We start from the raw sequence: 11,741 nt of genomic DNA, 5'->3' as shown, positions 1-11,741 counted from the left end.
GATGTCGGCGACGATCAGGGCAATAGATCGACCGCGATGCTCTTATTCTGAGCTTGCGCTTGATGAGCATTCTAGCTGCCCTAATTTCACTTCTCTAACGTCTCCAAGTGTAGTGACGTGTTAGTCGACGTGGCAACCGAGGTGGACAGATAATTTTAAGTGGGCGTACGGATTGACCGGTAAGTGCTTTGACAGGCTAACCGGCCACGAGCCCTATTTCGTACGAAATGAAGCAAACTGACAACCGGCTGAATGGCGGCAGTGACCGGTCATAAAACCAGAATAGGTACGGCGGCGAGGAAGGTTGAGCTCTTTTTCCTGTGAAGGATGAACTCTGCTGGCAACGCACACACACAGTCTTACTCAAGATTTGTTCTTCCGCTACGATGCGCTAGGGATTGAAGCGCGGCGGCATAGGATCCGCGATGCGGCTGGGATGGAGCACAGATTCCCGCTGTCGGATCTGGATTTCCTGGATATTTTCGTCGCCGGATGACTAGGTAAGCTCGATTCTCCCGTTGTAGCTCGAAATATCGCTGCGGTCGATGGCCTGGACGCTCGCTGGATGCGCGCGCCGCGCTATCGAGCCGGCGGAGGCTCCAATCTACATTTGGAGATTGGCAGCGCCGAATTGCGGCTGGGAATGGATGCGGTGTGAGGTCTAATGGGGTTTTGGATGCCATCTCTTCTGTGCGTCTAGTCTAGCTTTGTGACCACTGATTGATTCGTGCTCTCTTCTGTGAAATGCCAGTTCGTGCGAGACGGGGAGTAGCGCCTTCTCATGGCCGTGAAACTGTCCAAAGCGTTCGCCGTGTTTGACAACGATGAGTACTTACCTCTAGACGATTTGCAAGTGACTTTAACTCGAGAGAACACCAGCGAGGATGGCACTTACACGCTATGTTTGTGGATGTATCTCTTGAAGAACAACAGACACCCCGGGGTTATCATCCGACAGGTGAGCCTCTTGTTTTCCTCTCATGAGCTAAAGAGTGTTTGTGCTATGTTTCTATGCATACAGTCTACTTCGAGTATCCAATCGCTTCCATTTCTATCACTCGACAACGATTTACGGCTGGTTCTTCATCCCTTGGTTCAAACCGAATCAAGCGAGCTCGATGTACTTGCTGATCAAAGTTGTCCAGTTGAGAAATGGGTGCACGTTGGGTGTGAGGTAGCTGCTGATGAAGTTTTTATGAGATGGGAGGATTTCTAAAAGTCATGTTTTGATTTGTAGATTGGACACAACATTGCACGTCTACACATTGATGGCGTCGTAACTGGAGAGAAGGCAATAAGCTTTCCATCATGTGACGAGACCGTAGAACCTGTTAAACTTAGTGGTGGAGACGGACAAAATCGTGGCGGTTTTGTGCAAGCATATGCACATCATGTTTGTGTCCTTCCGCAACCATCCGTGACCAATCACTACGTAAAGGTACTGCCTTTGATTTTGCTTTAGTTTTTCCTTTACGACGACTTTTGTCACAGAATCCACCTCTGGAGCTGTCGCTTGATGGCTCGACTGGAGGATCCGAGGACCATGAACTTGAAGAAGGAGGAGATGGCGTATGGAGCGTCGTTGGAGGCAAGGCATCATGTCGCAGAAATTTTGCTCTTGATGTGGTTTTGTTGGATGCCTTGGGACGAGCTATTCACAAAGATATAGAGGTGACTTTGCTCTTCTAGTATCAGATTGGCACTTACTTCTTTCACTTTCTGCAGCTTGTCGCGTCCCTTGTCTATGCGGATACGGGCTATCTGGTTGAAAAGCCAAAAGATGACGCAGAAGCGCCGCTTTTAACTACATTCGATGGAGTAGAATTCCCATCTACTGAGAGGCCTATCAAACTAGTCCACGGTAGAGCTTCTTTTAAGCTAAAGATTTCGCAGGTATGCTGCAAGGGTTGGATATTTTTGAAAGTTTTCAGCTTGTGTCTTTTGCATGCAGCTCTCCTCGAAATGTGACAACCGACTGTTTCGTGTATGCTTCGAGTCGCCAAACATTCCAAAGTTTCCATTTCTCAGAGTTTTCTCGCGGCCGATCCGCTGCGTTTCGCGAAACAGAAATAGTCGAACGCCTTCAGCACCCTGGAAGCGTTCCTTCGCAGCCGTTTACCCGGTCGATGGCACCAACTTACCTTCAGCGGCAGAGGATCGACCTGAAACATTACGAGCGAATGAATCCAACGGCATGGCCGCTCCGAAGTTCGCACCAAGCAAGGCGCCACGCATTGGAGATGATAAGTTACCTTCACGGTTTCCGATGCCGGCAGACAAAACGCCAGAAGGCTCAGTGATATCCAAAGGTGCCGACGGTCTTGTTGGATCCCAAAGAATGGCTCCTCCGCCAGCTCCTGCAACGTGCTCGCGGCCTGCTCCGGCTAGTGTATACAAGGCAATGGACAAGAAGCAACGTCCAGAAAGCCGCAAGAGCTTTCCGGCTTTCATGAACAGCAGCTGTGGGGAGAAGGCATTCTCGGACTACATGGTATTCAAGTACTGCTTAGAAACAATTCACAGCCGAGCAGCATTTCTGAGAGCACTCGTTGTGAGCAAAACCGAAGAAGAGCTTCATGAATTCGCCGGCCGAGTCTCTCAATATACCGGGTGCCAACATAACGGGTATGATGGCGATTCGTTTTCTATTCTCGTTTATCTCCTTCCTGGTTGCTAATGTTTCATAAACTTCTCAGGTATCAAGTTTTGATCGCAAAGAAGCTGCTACGAGAAGGAGAAGACATTTGGAGGCAGGTTTCTCACGATGGCTACTCAGCTCCATGGCCAAGTTTGATGAGCAAGCTGGAAGAGAGCTTCTACAACATCTCTGGCCAGAGTAAAAGACGTTTCACCTCTAAGGTAACGATTGTATCTCAAAAGATTATATCACAAACAAGGCCTTTTTTTCAGGACATCGAATTCATCCAGCAGAACTGCGGGACTGGAAACGCGACGACAACGCGTGAGCAGTTCGACAGGTTGTGGCAATGGCTTTATCCCGTGGCGATGACGGTGGCGACTCCACAGGTCCGCAAGACGTGGGAGAGCGTCACTCCCAAGTGGATAGAAGGAATGGTGTCTCGCAAGGAGGCCGAGGAGCTCTTGCGCGGCGTGGACGGAATCCCAAAGACGGGCAGCTTTATACTCCGTTTCGCGAGCTCTCGCAGCTGGCCTCACCCCGACGCTGGAGCTCTCGTTGCCAGCTACGTTACGGACGACTTGAGGATCAATCACAGGCTCCTCAACCTCGACACTAGAACCTGGTAAGTTATCGAGCTCTTTGATCTTCGAGCGTAGTCACTCACTCAGCGAGCACCATGTTTGTTTTGCAGTGGCGATGACACGGATGGAAAGCAACAGCACCACTCTTTGTCCGAGCTGTTGGTGTTACAACCCGAGCTGGTTCGACCCCTGAGGTGAAATTCACTCACACACTCGCGAATGCGCTAGAGCAAGAACCTAAAGGTGGCGGCGCAAACTTATTGCTCCATAGCATCGAAAGGAAGAAGTAAATAACGCCAAATCTACAGTAGGTACACAAATTTGTGCCAAAGATCTTGTGTTTTTTTTCCTTGAAAGAACTACACACATCTGTTTTGTAAAAGATCCATGGAGACTTTGAGAGAAGTAAAAACGTGTTTACTGTTGTACGCACAGTACAACTTTGAAGCTTTGTTTTTTATTTTTTACAGGAATCATAAGAATCCTTCCTCAAAAAAATTGTGCCACAATTATTCCTGAACAATAATAAGCCGCCGCGTAATAACAAACAACTCTCGTCAAGGAAGAAAGAGAGAGAGAGAGAGAGAGAGAGAGAGAGAGGAAAAAAAAAGAATGGGAGGGGAGCACAGACAATCTTGTACAAGAAAAGAAAAGAGGAATGAGGAAGAAATGGCCGGAGTGATGAACACCGGGATAAATGGCGATGGCGAGGAGCCACGAATCTAATCATCGACTGGAGCTTTGGTTTTGATGGGCTTGAGCTTGAGGCCAAGACTCTCGGGAGAAAGCAGCTCCGGGGAAATGCAAGGCAGCAAGCTGAGCGGGCTCGTCGGCGGAGACGAGTTCTGGCTCGTCGACGGCGGCTTGCCAAACCCAAAGCTCTTCAGAAAGTACTCCATGGGGACTAGCATCGACAGTGGCTGTTCTTCCGTCACTAGCGTGCCAGCCTCTTGGACCTGCGGGTGGTGGAATCACGTTTAGAAGTTTGGAACTTTGAATGCTTACCGCCACTAGCGCCGTGGACGTCGATGGCATTTGAGAGTTCACGTAGACCGCCTCGTTGTAAAACGGTGAGTGCTCCCCCACAAACACGAGCGTCCGGCACTTGAGATTCATCAGCCCCGCCGTCAGGTCCTTTCTCCTGTCCGAGTGAAACACAGCTTTGAGCGCGCTGTACATAAAATCTTGCGCTGAACAGTTTTACCTGTGGAGCGATTGCCAGAAATGCATGACGTTCCTGCTTTGTCTGTCATCTAAAACCTGCGCGAGCAAGACAACCTTTGTCTAGAGCACAGGGAGAATTTGCACTGTACCTTTTGATATCTTGCAAGAGCTCCCGACTCTCCGGACGCTAAAGTATCCTACACAAGATCATGACGTGATGAGCTAACCAATCGGAACCAGGAAAGCTAGCAATCTCCTTACTGGACTAAGATATCTTTCTAAAAGACTGTCCCGAACGAATGAACACATTCCCATGAAATATAGCAAATTGATGACCGCCTGGTACAAGGAATCTTTCAGTATACTGATATGACATTTCAAATCCAACCAACCTTGTCGTATAGCCACTCTGACCAGCTTGGAGCTCGGCAGATTGGCGAGACCAGAACAAGGCCAAGCACACGCTCCCGGTACTTCATCTGTGTGCACGAAAACTAGATTAATCAAAGTCCAGATGACAAGGAAGAGCTGCTCACCGCGAACAACGAGAGGATATACGCACCAGCCGCTACGCCCAAGCATATCACCTCTTGCAACCTGAAATAAACAACACGAACAGCTGAATAAGATAAAAGTCCACAAGGAAGAACTGTACATACGCAAAATAGTCGCAGACTTCGGCAACTTGATCTGCCAAGTCATCCACCGAAAGAAGGCGTGCGTTGGATGGCACCGCAGGAGCACCGACCTGCAACCGAAAGAAGAAGAATTAAAAGAAATTTCTAACTTCTCTCACACCTTCTTTCACGAAAGTACGAACCTCGTGACCCGGAGCCTCAATATGATAAATGCAAAAGTTGTGAAACACCAGAGACGACGTTTCCGGGCATGAGAAAAATCCATCGAAACAAGAAGCAGCTGCTCAAAAGAAAGGAAAAAAAAAAGGATGGATATAGCAGCTTTAGTGAAAGAGGAACAAAGAAAGAAACACTTACTATCGAGAGCCAAGTCTGGGTACGTAAGAAGCCCAGGTTTGTCCTGGTCGCCACAAACTATCACAGAAATTGGGCCGTAAGAGGTTGATACTAGATGACTCTGCCCAAAGAAAAACAAAGAGAAGAAAATTTGTAAGGATCGTCCAGAAAGCACACAAGGGGAAAAACAAGGAGCTAGCTCCCTCAAATTCTAGCAATTCGTGAAAGCCATAGCCTACATTCTACGAAGAAACCGTTATATTACCTGTCCTCCCCATGGAACCATGCCCAAGTCGAGGCATATGGAATCCGTGCTGCCGCCGGAGATAGAATCACTGCTACATGACGCCGAGCCGCTGCTACTGTCCGACATTGCCGCTAATCCACGCGCAATCCTGAAATTTCGCTCCCCCTTCTTGACGCGATGAGGAGAATCTATCTAGCGCCTGGCGGCACGCATCAGATCGGAATGCCCGGCGCGCCCCAGCCGGATCGGATGGATTCCCGGCTCCACGAGATCAGGAGCGCGTCGCGCAGCGGCGCCGAAGCCCCAGATTTCGGGAGGTGGACATGACGCGGGAGCAATCCACAGCAGATCCCGGCGGCGGCAGCATCGTCTTGCGAGAATCACACTCCTCCTCCAAAGCGCTAGACCTAGCGCCTGGAAGAAAGAACAGAGCCACCACACACACAAGAACAGTAGTTACCGCGAGATTAAAATAATATATCCCGTGTAAAGGGCTATCTTCTTTTTCTTATTTGCTTTGACCATGGTAAAGCCCGCGTGATAGCGTAAATTACATTTACAACACTAGCCTCGCCACATAGGTGAAAATTTCTTAATGTTCCTCGTGTGCTTTGGACAGAGACGCTGGATCCTCGGCCATCCGTACTCACTCTGGCAGCGAATTCCGTACACTAAAAAGATGCCACGCGAATATGCCACGCCACCGACACCGTTGGTTTTGTGGCATGTGTCGCGTTTATGGCCATGGTCATTATCATGAGGGCATGGGACCCATGGCCATGCGCTGGCTCCGATAGGTATATACCTTGAACGTATGGCGCATATGCCATGGCTATGACACATGCATGGATGGGGATGGATGGCCCCATTCATGAATGCTGTCATGGTTGGCGCATCGCTTACTTGAGTCCCAAGAGAGTATAGATTCCAAGCAACTGATAAAGCCTGGAGTGACAGTAGCTAGATCGTGAGAGTTTGCTGCTGCCACTGCCACTGGAACAAACTTAGCTCAAAGCAAAAAAAATACCAGGAGTAGTATATAAATATTGCGCAGAGAACCACCTATGGAGAGCTTGGACGCAAAGAAAAGAATGGTTTTTTACCAAGCGCGACGAGACGTTATTTACGGGTGGAGAAAACCAGTTCTATCTTATGCCGCGCGGTACTCGTCTTCCAAGTTGTGGAACGCGGTTGTCAAATCGTCGTAGAGTTTCTGGTACGTGGAGCACAGCGCAGACTCGCCCTCGGCCGGATCTTCGAATTTTTGGGAGCTGGAAAAGGAAGTGCAATGGTGGCTTCAAGAAAAAATCGAGAGTCCTTACACTAAACGGTATATGATGTCTCCGAGGCGCTGCCTGATGATGTTGAAAGTTATTTTCTGACCCTTGGATCCGGCAGCTTTCTCAACAGCCTGCAAGAGAAAGTAAATTTTCAAGGACGTGAAAGAGGTATGGCAGTGCATACCTGAGTGGACAGGTCGCAGAAATGAACGATGTTTCGCATCATCCAAACGGACTTGTAGAACGGACAAAACTTATCGTATCTGGAGCAGATTGTTAGCGATAAACAAGAGCAAGCCCGGAACACGTACACACTGAAAGCGTTTTGCGCCAAATAATCCTCTCTCAAGAGCTTGGCCGTCTCAAGAATAATCTTATCTCCCTCGGCCAGCGCATCTTTGCCGACAAGCTGTGAAAAGAAAGTACTGACTTTGAATCTCTCACCAGTTCACGTACCTGAACAATCTCGTTTAGATCGTCTTCTCTTTGTAGCACTTCACGTGCTTTTGTTCGGATTGAAATAAAGTTCGGATCATAATGCTCATAGAATCCCTCCAATGCCTGCATCAAAAGAAACAATCAATGGTTTTCCACGAGACAAGATATAAATGTCTCTCACCTGGGTATACTTCGAATAAGATATCAGCCAGTTGACAGCAGGGAAATGCTTTCTTTGCGCAAGCTTCTTGTCAAGTCCCCAAAACACCTGCAACAAACAACAGTGTCCCAGTCAACACTGAAAAACAACTGGCACAAAGACGCTTGCCTGGACAATATTAAGAGTCGCTGCCGTAACAGGGTCTGAGAAATCGCCACCAGGAGGAGACACGGCACCGACAATAGAAACACTTCCAGTTCTGTCGGGACTACCAAGGCATTTAACCTTTCCAGCCCGCTCGTAAAACGTAGCCAAACGTGCACCCAAATACGCTGGATAACCACTGTCGGCAGGCATTTCGGCCTGCGCGGCGTTTGTAAATTAGGAATAGAAAGAAAATCAGAGACTTACGAGTCGACCGGATATTTCACGCAAGGCTTCGGCCCATCTCGACGTCGAGTCAGCCATCATACTGACATTATAGCCCATGTCACGGAAATACTCAGCCAGAGTAATGCCTGAAACCATCGATAAAATCAGCGCTGAGCCTGAATTGGAAGGACATACCCGTGTAAATTGAAGCTTCTCGTGCCGCCACAGGCATATTTGAAGTATTAGCGACGAGAGTTGTACGCTTCATGACAGACTCTTCGCGTCCATCAGGAAGTGTTATAGTAAGCTGTGGAAAGTCTTTCAACACCTGCAAGAGGTGATTTGTAGAAACAAAGATAAGAAAAATGGGAAATTCTAGAACCGACCTCAGCCATTTCGTTTCCTCGTTCGCCACATCCCACGTAAATGACAGCGTCAGAGTTCGAAAACTGTTTCATGACAAAGTCAGTCACGCATTACAAATGAACTCCAAATACCTTCGAAAGCGCCTGACTAATAACGGTCTTTCCACAGCCAAATGCTCCCGGAATAGCACAGGTTCCCCCTAGCACGGAAGGAAACAGAGCATCCAAAATGCGCTGTAAGGAAAGGCCAGTTCAGCTCTAGCTCGACAATAAAATTTCACATACCTGTCCAGTAAGCAAAGGAGTGTCTGCAGGAAGCTTAGATGCTACAGGTCGTGGCGTTCGGACAGGCCACATCTGATAAAGAAAACATCATAACTTCAGAACTGTTAACATACAGTTGATTGATTACCTGAAGCATAGTGAACTGCTTCTTTGTACCTTGAAATTCAAGCTCCAGAACCTTGTCCTGCAGCAAAACGTGAGTCCAAACGATACCACACGGACCACTTACCACTAACCTGGAGACTATACTGACCATGCGGTGCAATATAAGTTATTTTCCCCATAGCATCCGCAGGGAGAGCAATATGATGTTCCATAAGCGAGTTCTCATGGACAATCTGCAAAAGAAAAATAGGTGAAACCTGTTGTGCTGTTCATCCTTATCACATACTTACTGCATACAAGTCTCCACCAGTGATGGCGGATCCAACACCTGCAAATACAAAAAACAAAAAAAACAAAAAAAAAAAGGCTCGTTAGCAACTACGAGTGAACAAATTAGCGTACCAATCTTTTTTGGAGAGAATTCCCACAGCTTATCCTTGTCAAGTGCTGGCACAGCAACTCCTCGCGGGATGTAGACATCGCCCGACTTAATGGCAATGGATTTAAGAGGACGCTGCAAATCAAACAAAATAGACCTCAAAACCAAAGTTTTCATGCATAGCCGTGATACCTGAATACCATCGAAGATGTTGCTCAAAATTCCAGGTCCAAGCTCTACTGACAGTGGCTGTTTCAATGCTTAAGTCAAAAAAACTCACAAACAAATCAAAAAGAAAGAAAGGAAAACAAACGTTGTGTGTTCGAAGAACTGGATCATTCACGGTCAAGCCAGCGGTTTCCTCGTACACTACAAGAAAATCGCGAGAATTGCAGCTAAGGAAAAGCTTCCAATCACAAAAAAGAAACGAGAAAGCAATACCCTGAATCGTTGCCGAGTCCCCTTCTAATCGAATAATCTCACCCATGAGCTTGTCATTCCCGACGCGAACCAGCTCATACATCGCCGCGCCTGCCATATTCTCGGCAATGACCACAGGCCCGGAGACCTGGAACAAAATCGCATTGCGATCAAATCAATCCATCCAATCCTCCAATCACTCAATCCAAATGCAGCTGGAAATCCAAAGAAAAGCCATGGAGCGATCGCGCTTGCCTTGCGGATGTATCCATACTCGCTCTCGCGCTCCTGATCCTCGAACGTGGCGAGAATGGGCATAGCTCCCCCAGCACCGCAGATTGATGAACCCTAGATCTAACACAAAGACACACAAAAAATAAAAGAATATTCCAGTCATACTTCGAATATTCTATATCACTCACAAGCTATTTCATCGTTCTAGTTTGTTTGGTCTTTCTCTTCCCGATTCCTTTCGACTTCTACATTTACAGTCTTTGCAAATGTAAACACTGGAGCTCGCGTTTGGCCTTCGCGCACTGGGAATTCCAACTCGTTTGGTCTTCTCCACAGCGAGTGCGCTGCTTCCACCCACGCCGGATGGACCAAAAACTTTCGGTGCTCTTTCGCCCACTTGGCCTTGTCCGTGAATCGATCCAGCGCTACTACGTGAGTGACCGAGTCGTCGTGCGCTAGAACACACTCGGCCCCCAGATCCACGCACAGTCTCCACAGTGGAGTGAGCTCGGGTTCCAGGCAGTCGGTCGGGAAGATCCGGCTAAACACGAGCTTGCACCCCGAGAGTATTTCCGACCGGACGACGCTGGTGATCTGGATAGCGTTGGAATCAGCGAAGAGAACGAAGAGATAATGACTTACATCGCGGACGTCGCAAGTGTAACGAGAATCATCGCTTTCCTGCGACAGTAGAGAAAGGAAAGTGATGCAAGTGGCAGCTTTCCAGAAAAAAAAACTCTTTCGAAAAAGCTAAAACAAACCATGAAAAAGTCGCTGTGGATCCTTTGCAAGACTTTGAGCACGTTTGCTAGCGCGCCTTCGTCTTTGCTTTCGTCCCTCTCGGCCTTCGTAAGAGACGGGTTTTCCAAACCAAATTGCCGGCAGCTTGACTGGAAGAAATGGTATCGCTCCATGACAATGAGATTGGCTCGATGTTTCGGCCAGACCTGGAAGCAGACATTCCCAATAAAACGAAAGATAGAAACTTAAGAAATAAGTACCGCTTCTGTATCGTCAAGGATGAGCACTGCCGAGTCGGCTCCAAGAACGATGTCCAGGTCCTTCGTCTGTCTACAAGTGCTGTCGCGTTGCGAGATGACTCTACCTTTGAAAAACTTTCCGGTGGGATCAAGGAGATGAGCCATTGTCACAGCGTACATCCTCTCGCCCATTGTGTACACATACATCTCAAACAGTTTGCTTGCTTCTTCTAGAAACTTATGAGCGAAAGGCCGCAGCTTTGTCCACAATTGCATGCCGTGAATCCGGTGCAGTCCTCCCCCTCCAGGTTGAATAACACCGGCAACAGCTGAAATACAAAGAACAAAAGCTGGAAACAAGAAAAAAAGAAAGATGGAGTAAGATACCTGGAGCACCATTGGATAATGCTGGTATTTTGTCTTCCGGAACATTCATGTAGGTGTGCTCAAGGTAAGCCGTCTCATCTGGAAAAACTTCCATCCAGCGCGCAGAGTTCAGTAGAGTATGATCCAAATCCAAAACCAGGAAGAGCTTCCGTTTGCCCAACACTTGCCGAAGCTCGTCTTCACGAACACGAGCTAGAACATCTCCAGCAAGCTCAAACTCCTAAAACCAGAAGGATGAACCAAAAAACGATCTGGCAACGAAATCTCTTACCTCATGGATGTATTTCAAGGCAACGTTGCTGGCGCTTCCTCCAGGCTCTGAATTTGGCTTGAGCACACCGCAACGTATACAAACGCCCCACATAAATCCGGGATGTGGAGGACAGCTCGCTGAAACACACAGCACACGCAGAAATTTTGCTAAGCGCCCGCATTCTAACAAAGAAACAAAGATTCCACTCACAATTGCTCGCGGAATCCAGCCGTAATCTCTTCCTCCTGCCAAGAAATATCCATCGCACCGACATTGAGATGAGAATGATCGTTACCTCTCCTCATTCTCGTCATCGAGATCTTCCGCTTCCTCCCTGTTGGCCGCGGGCTCGGATCCTTCGTCGGCAGATTCAGCGGCGAGCTCGGAATCGAGGAGGAGAGCAAAATCGTCCGAGGCGGAGGAGAGCGCGGGGGAAGAAGGCGGAGTGAGAATGCTCATGAATCTAAGAACCCTAA

General features: G+C 48.2%; 4 protein-coding genes across 5 annotated transcripts; 1 reads left to right on the top strand and 3 right to left on the bottom strand.

Annotated features, from left to right (window-relative positions):
- The first annotated feature begins 113 nt into the window (after window positions 1-113).
- LOC9634649 (SH2 domain-containing protein A) lies at window positions 114-3,806 on the top strand. 2 transcript variants are annotated; one of them, XM_024670874.1, is made up of 10 exons: window positions 114-500; window positions 752-958; window positions 1,022-1,174; window positions 1,238-1,438; window positions 1,492-1,671; window positions 1,726-1,893; window positions 1,952-2,625; window positions 2,697-2,859; window positions 2,911-3,263; window positions 3,333-3,806. In XM_024670874.1, the coding sequence occupies exons 2-10, from the start codon at window positions 782-784 to the stop codon at window positions 3,418-3,420; spliced, it is 2,157 nt and encodes a 718-aa protein (XP_024526642.1). In that variant the 5' UTR covers window positions 114-500; window positions 752-781; the 3' UTR covers window positions 3,421-3,806. The 2 variants fall into 2 exon arrangements, with proteins under 2 accessions (XP_024526642.1, XP_024526643.1); XM_024670875.1 differs by lacking the exon at window positions 114-500 and adding an exon at window positions 509-690.
- LOC9634648 (protein NDL2) lies at window positions 3,639-6,073 on the bottom strand. Its single transcript, XM_024670878.1, has 11 exons — window positions 5,626-6,073; window positions 5,382-5,481; window positions 5,207-5,304; window positions 5,046-5,134; window positions 4,923-4,983; window positions 4,779-4,865; window positions 4,648-4,725; window positions 4,536-4,583; window positions 4,427-4,482; window positions 4,228-4,363; window positions 3,639-4,178 (listed from the first exon to the last, which is right to left on the bottom strand). Exons 1-11 carry the CDS (start codon window positions 5,731-5,733, stop codon window positions 3,945-3,947), a joined length of 1,095 nt encoding a protein of 364 aa, XP_024526646.1. The 5' UTR covers window positions 5,734-6,073; the 3' UTR covers window positions 3,639-3,944.
- A 543-nt stretch (window positions 6,074-6,616) lies between these two features.
- LOC9634647 (V-type proton ATPase catalytic subunit A) lies at window positions 6,617-9,783 on the bottom strand. The gene is made up of 20 exons (XM_024670876.1): window positions 9,667-9,783; window positions 9,433-9,559; window positions 9,305-9,360; window positions 9,184-9,240; window positions 9,015-9,126; window positions 8,903-8,940; window positions 8,744-8,845; window positions 8,635-8,691; window positions 8,508-8,579; window positions 8,355-8,456; window positions 8,244-8,306; window positions 8,053-8,185; window positions 7,897-8,003; window positions 7,654-7,848; window positions 7,507-7,593; window positions 7,344-7,448; window positions 7,199-7,296; window positions 7,072-7,150; window positions 6,930-7,018; window positions 6,617-6,878 (listed from the first exon to the last, which is right to left on the bottom strand). The coding sequence occupies exons 1-20, from the start codon at window positions 9,727-9,729 to the stop codon at window positions 6,758-6,760; spliced, it is 1,863 nt and encodes a 620-aa protein (XP_024526644.1). The 5' UTR covers window positions 9,730-9,783; the 3' UTR covers window positions 6,617-6,757.
- Window positions 9,784-9,788: 5 nt separating this feature from the next.
- On the bottom strand, window positions 9,789-11,741 carry LOC9634646 (RNA polymerase II C-terminal domain phosphatase-like 4). The gene is made up of 8 exons (XM_002965548.2): window positions 11,561-11,741; window positions 11,476-11,510; window positions 11,284-11,402; window positions 11,013-11,232; window positions 10,647-10,954; window positions 10,407-10,592; window positions 10,288-10,326; window positions 9,789-10,239 (listed from the first exon to the last, which is right to left on the bottom strand). The coding sequence occupies exons 1-8, from the start codon at window positions 11,722-11,724 to the stop codon at window positions 9,850-9,852; spliced, it is 1,461 nt and encodes a 486-aa protein (XP_002965594.2). The 5' UTR covers window positions 11,725-11,741; the 3' UTR covers window positions 9,789-9,849.

Source organism: Selaginella moellendorffii, unplaced genomic scaffold, assembly GCF_000143415.4.
Source record: "Selaginella moellendorffii unplaced genomic scaffold, v1.0 SELMOscaffold_6, whole genome shotgun sequence".
Lineage (NCBI taxonomy): Eukaryota > Viridiplantae > Streptophyta > Lycopodiopsida > Selaginellales > Selaginellaceae > Selaginella > Selaginella moellendorffii.
This window is presented reverse-complemented; position numbering and strand designations above follow the sequence as displayed.

Excerpts from the sequence above, each read along its gene's own strand:
- LOC9634646 (XM_002965548.2), bottom strand. The coding sequence starts at position 11,724 with ATGAGCATTCTCACTCCGCCTTCTTCCCCCGCGCTCTCCTCCGCCTCG. Across the intron at positions 11,403-11,475 it reads GCTGGATTCCGCGAGCAATT|CGAGCTGTCCTCCACATCCC; the intron begins GTGAGTGGAATC and ends TGTGTGTTTCAG. Across the intron at positions 10,593-10,646 it reads TCCTTGACGATACAGAAGCG|GTCTGGCCGAAACATCGAGC; the intron begins GTACTTATTTCT and ends GTCTGCTTCCAG.
- LOC9634647 (XM_024670876.1), bottom strand. The coding sequence starts at position 9,729 with ATGCCCATTCTCGCCACGTTCGAGGATCAGGAGCGCGAGAGCGAGTAT. Across the intron at positions 7,449-7,506 it reads CTTATTCGAAGTATACCCAG|GCATTGGAGGGATTCTATGA; the intron begins GTGAGAGACATT and ends CTTTTGATGCAG. Across the intron at positions 7,019-7,071 it reads TCTGCGACCTGTCCACTCAG|GCTGTTGAGAAAGCTGCCGG; the intron begins GTATGCACTGCC and ends TTTCTCTTGCAG.
- LOC9634648 (XM_024670878.1), bottom strand. The coding sequence starts at position 5,733 with ATGTCGGACAGTAGCAGCGGCTCGGCGTCATGTAGCAGTGATTCTATC. Across the intron at positions 5,305-5,381 it reads CCCAGACTTGGCTCTCGATA|CTGCTTCTTGTTTCGATGGA; the intron begins GTAAGTGTTTCT and ends TCTTTTGAGCAG. Across the intron at positions 4,483-4,535 it reads CTCTTGCAAGATATCAAAAG|GTTTTAGATGACAGACAAAG; the intron begins GTACAGTGCAAA and ends TTGCTCGCGCAG.
- LOC9634649 (XM_024670874.1), top strand. The coding sequence starts at position 782 with ATGGCCGTGAAACTGTCCAAAGCGTTCGCCGTGTTTGACAACGATGAG. Across the intron at positions 1,672-1,725 it reads CTATTCACAAAGATATAGAG|CTTGTCGCGTCCCTTGTCTA; the intron begins GTGACTTTGCTC and ends CACTTTCTGCAG. Across the intron at positions 2,860-2,910 it reads AAAGACGTTTCACCTCTAAG|GACATCGAATTCATCCAGCA; the intron begins GTAACGATTGTA and ends CCTTTTTTTCAG.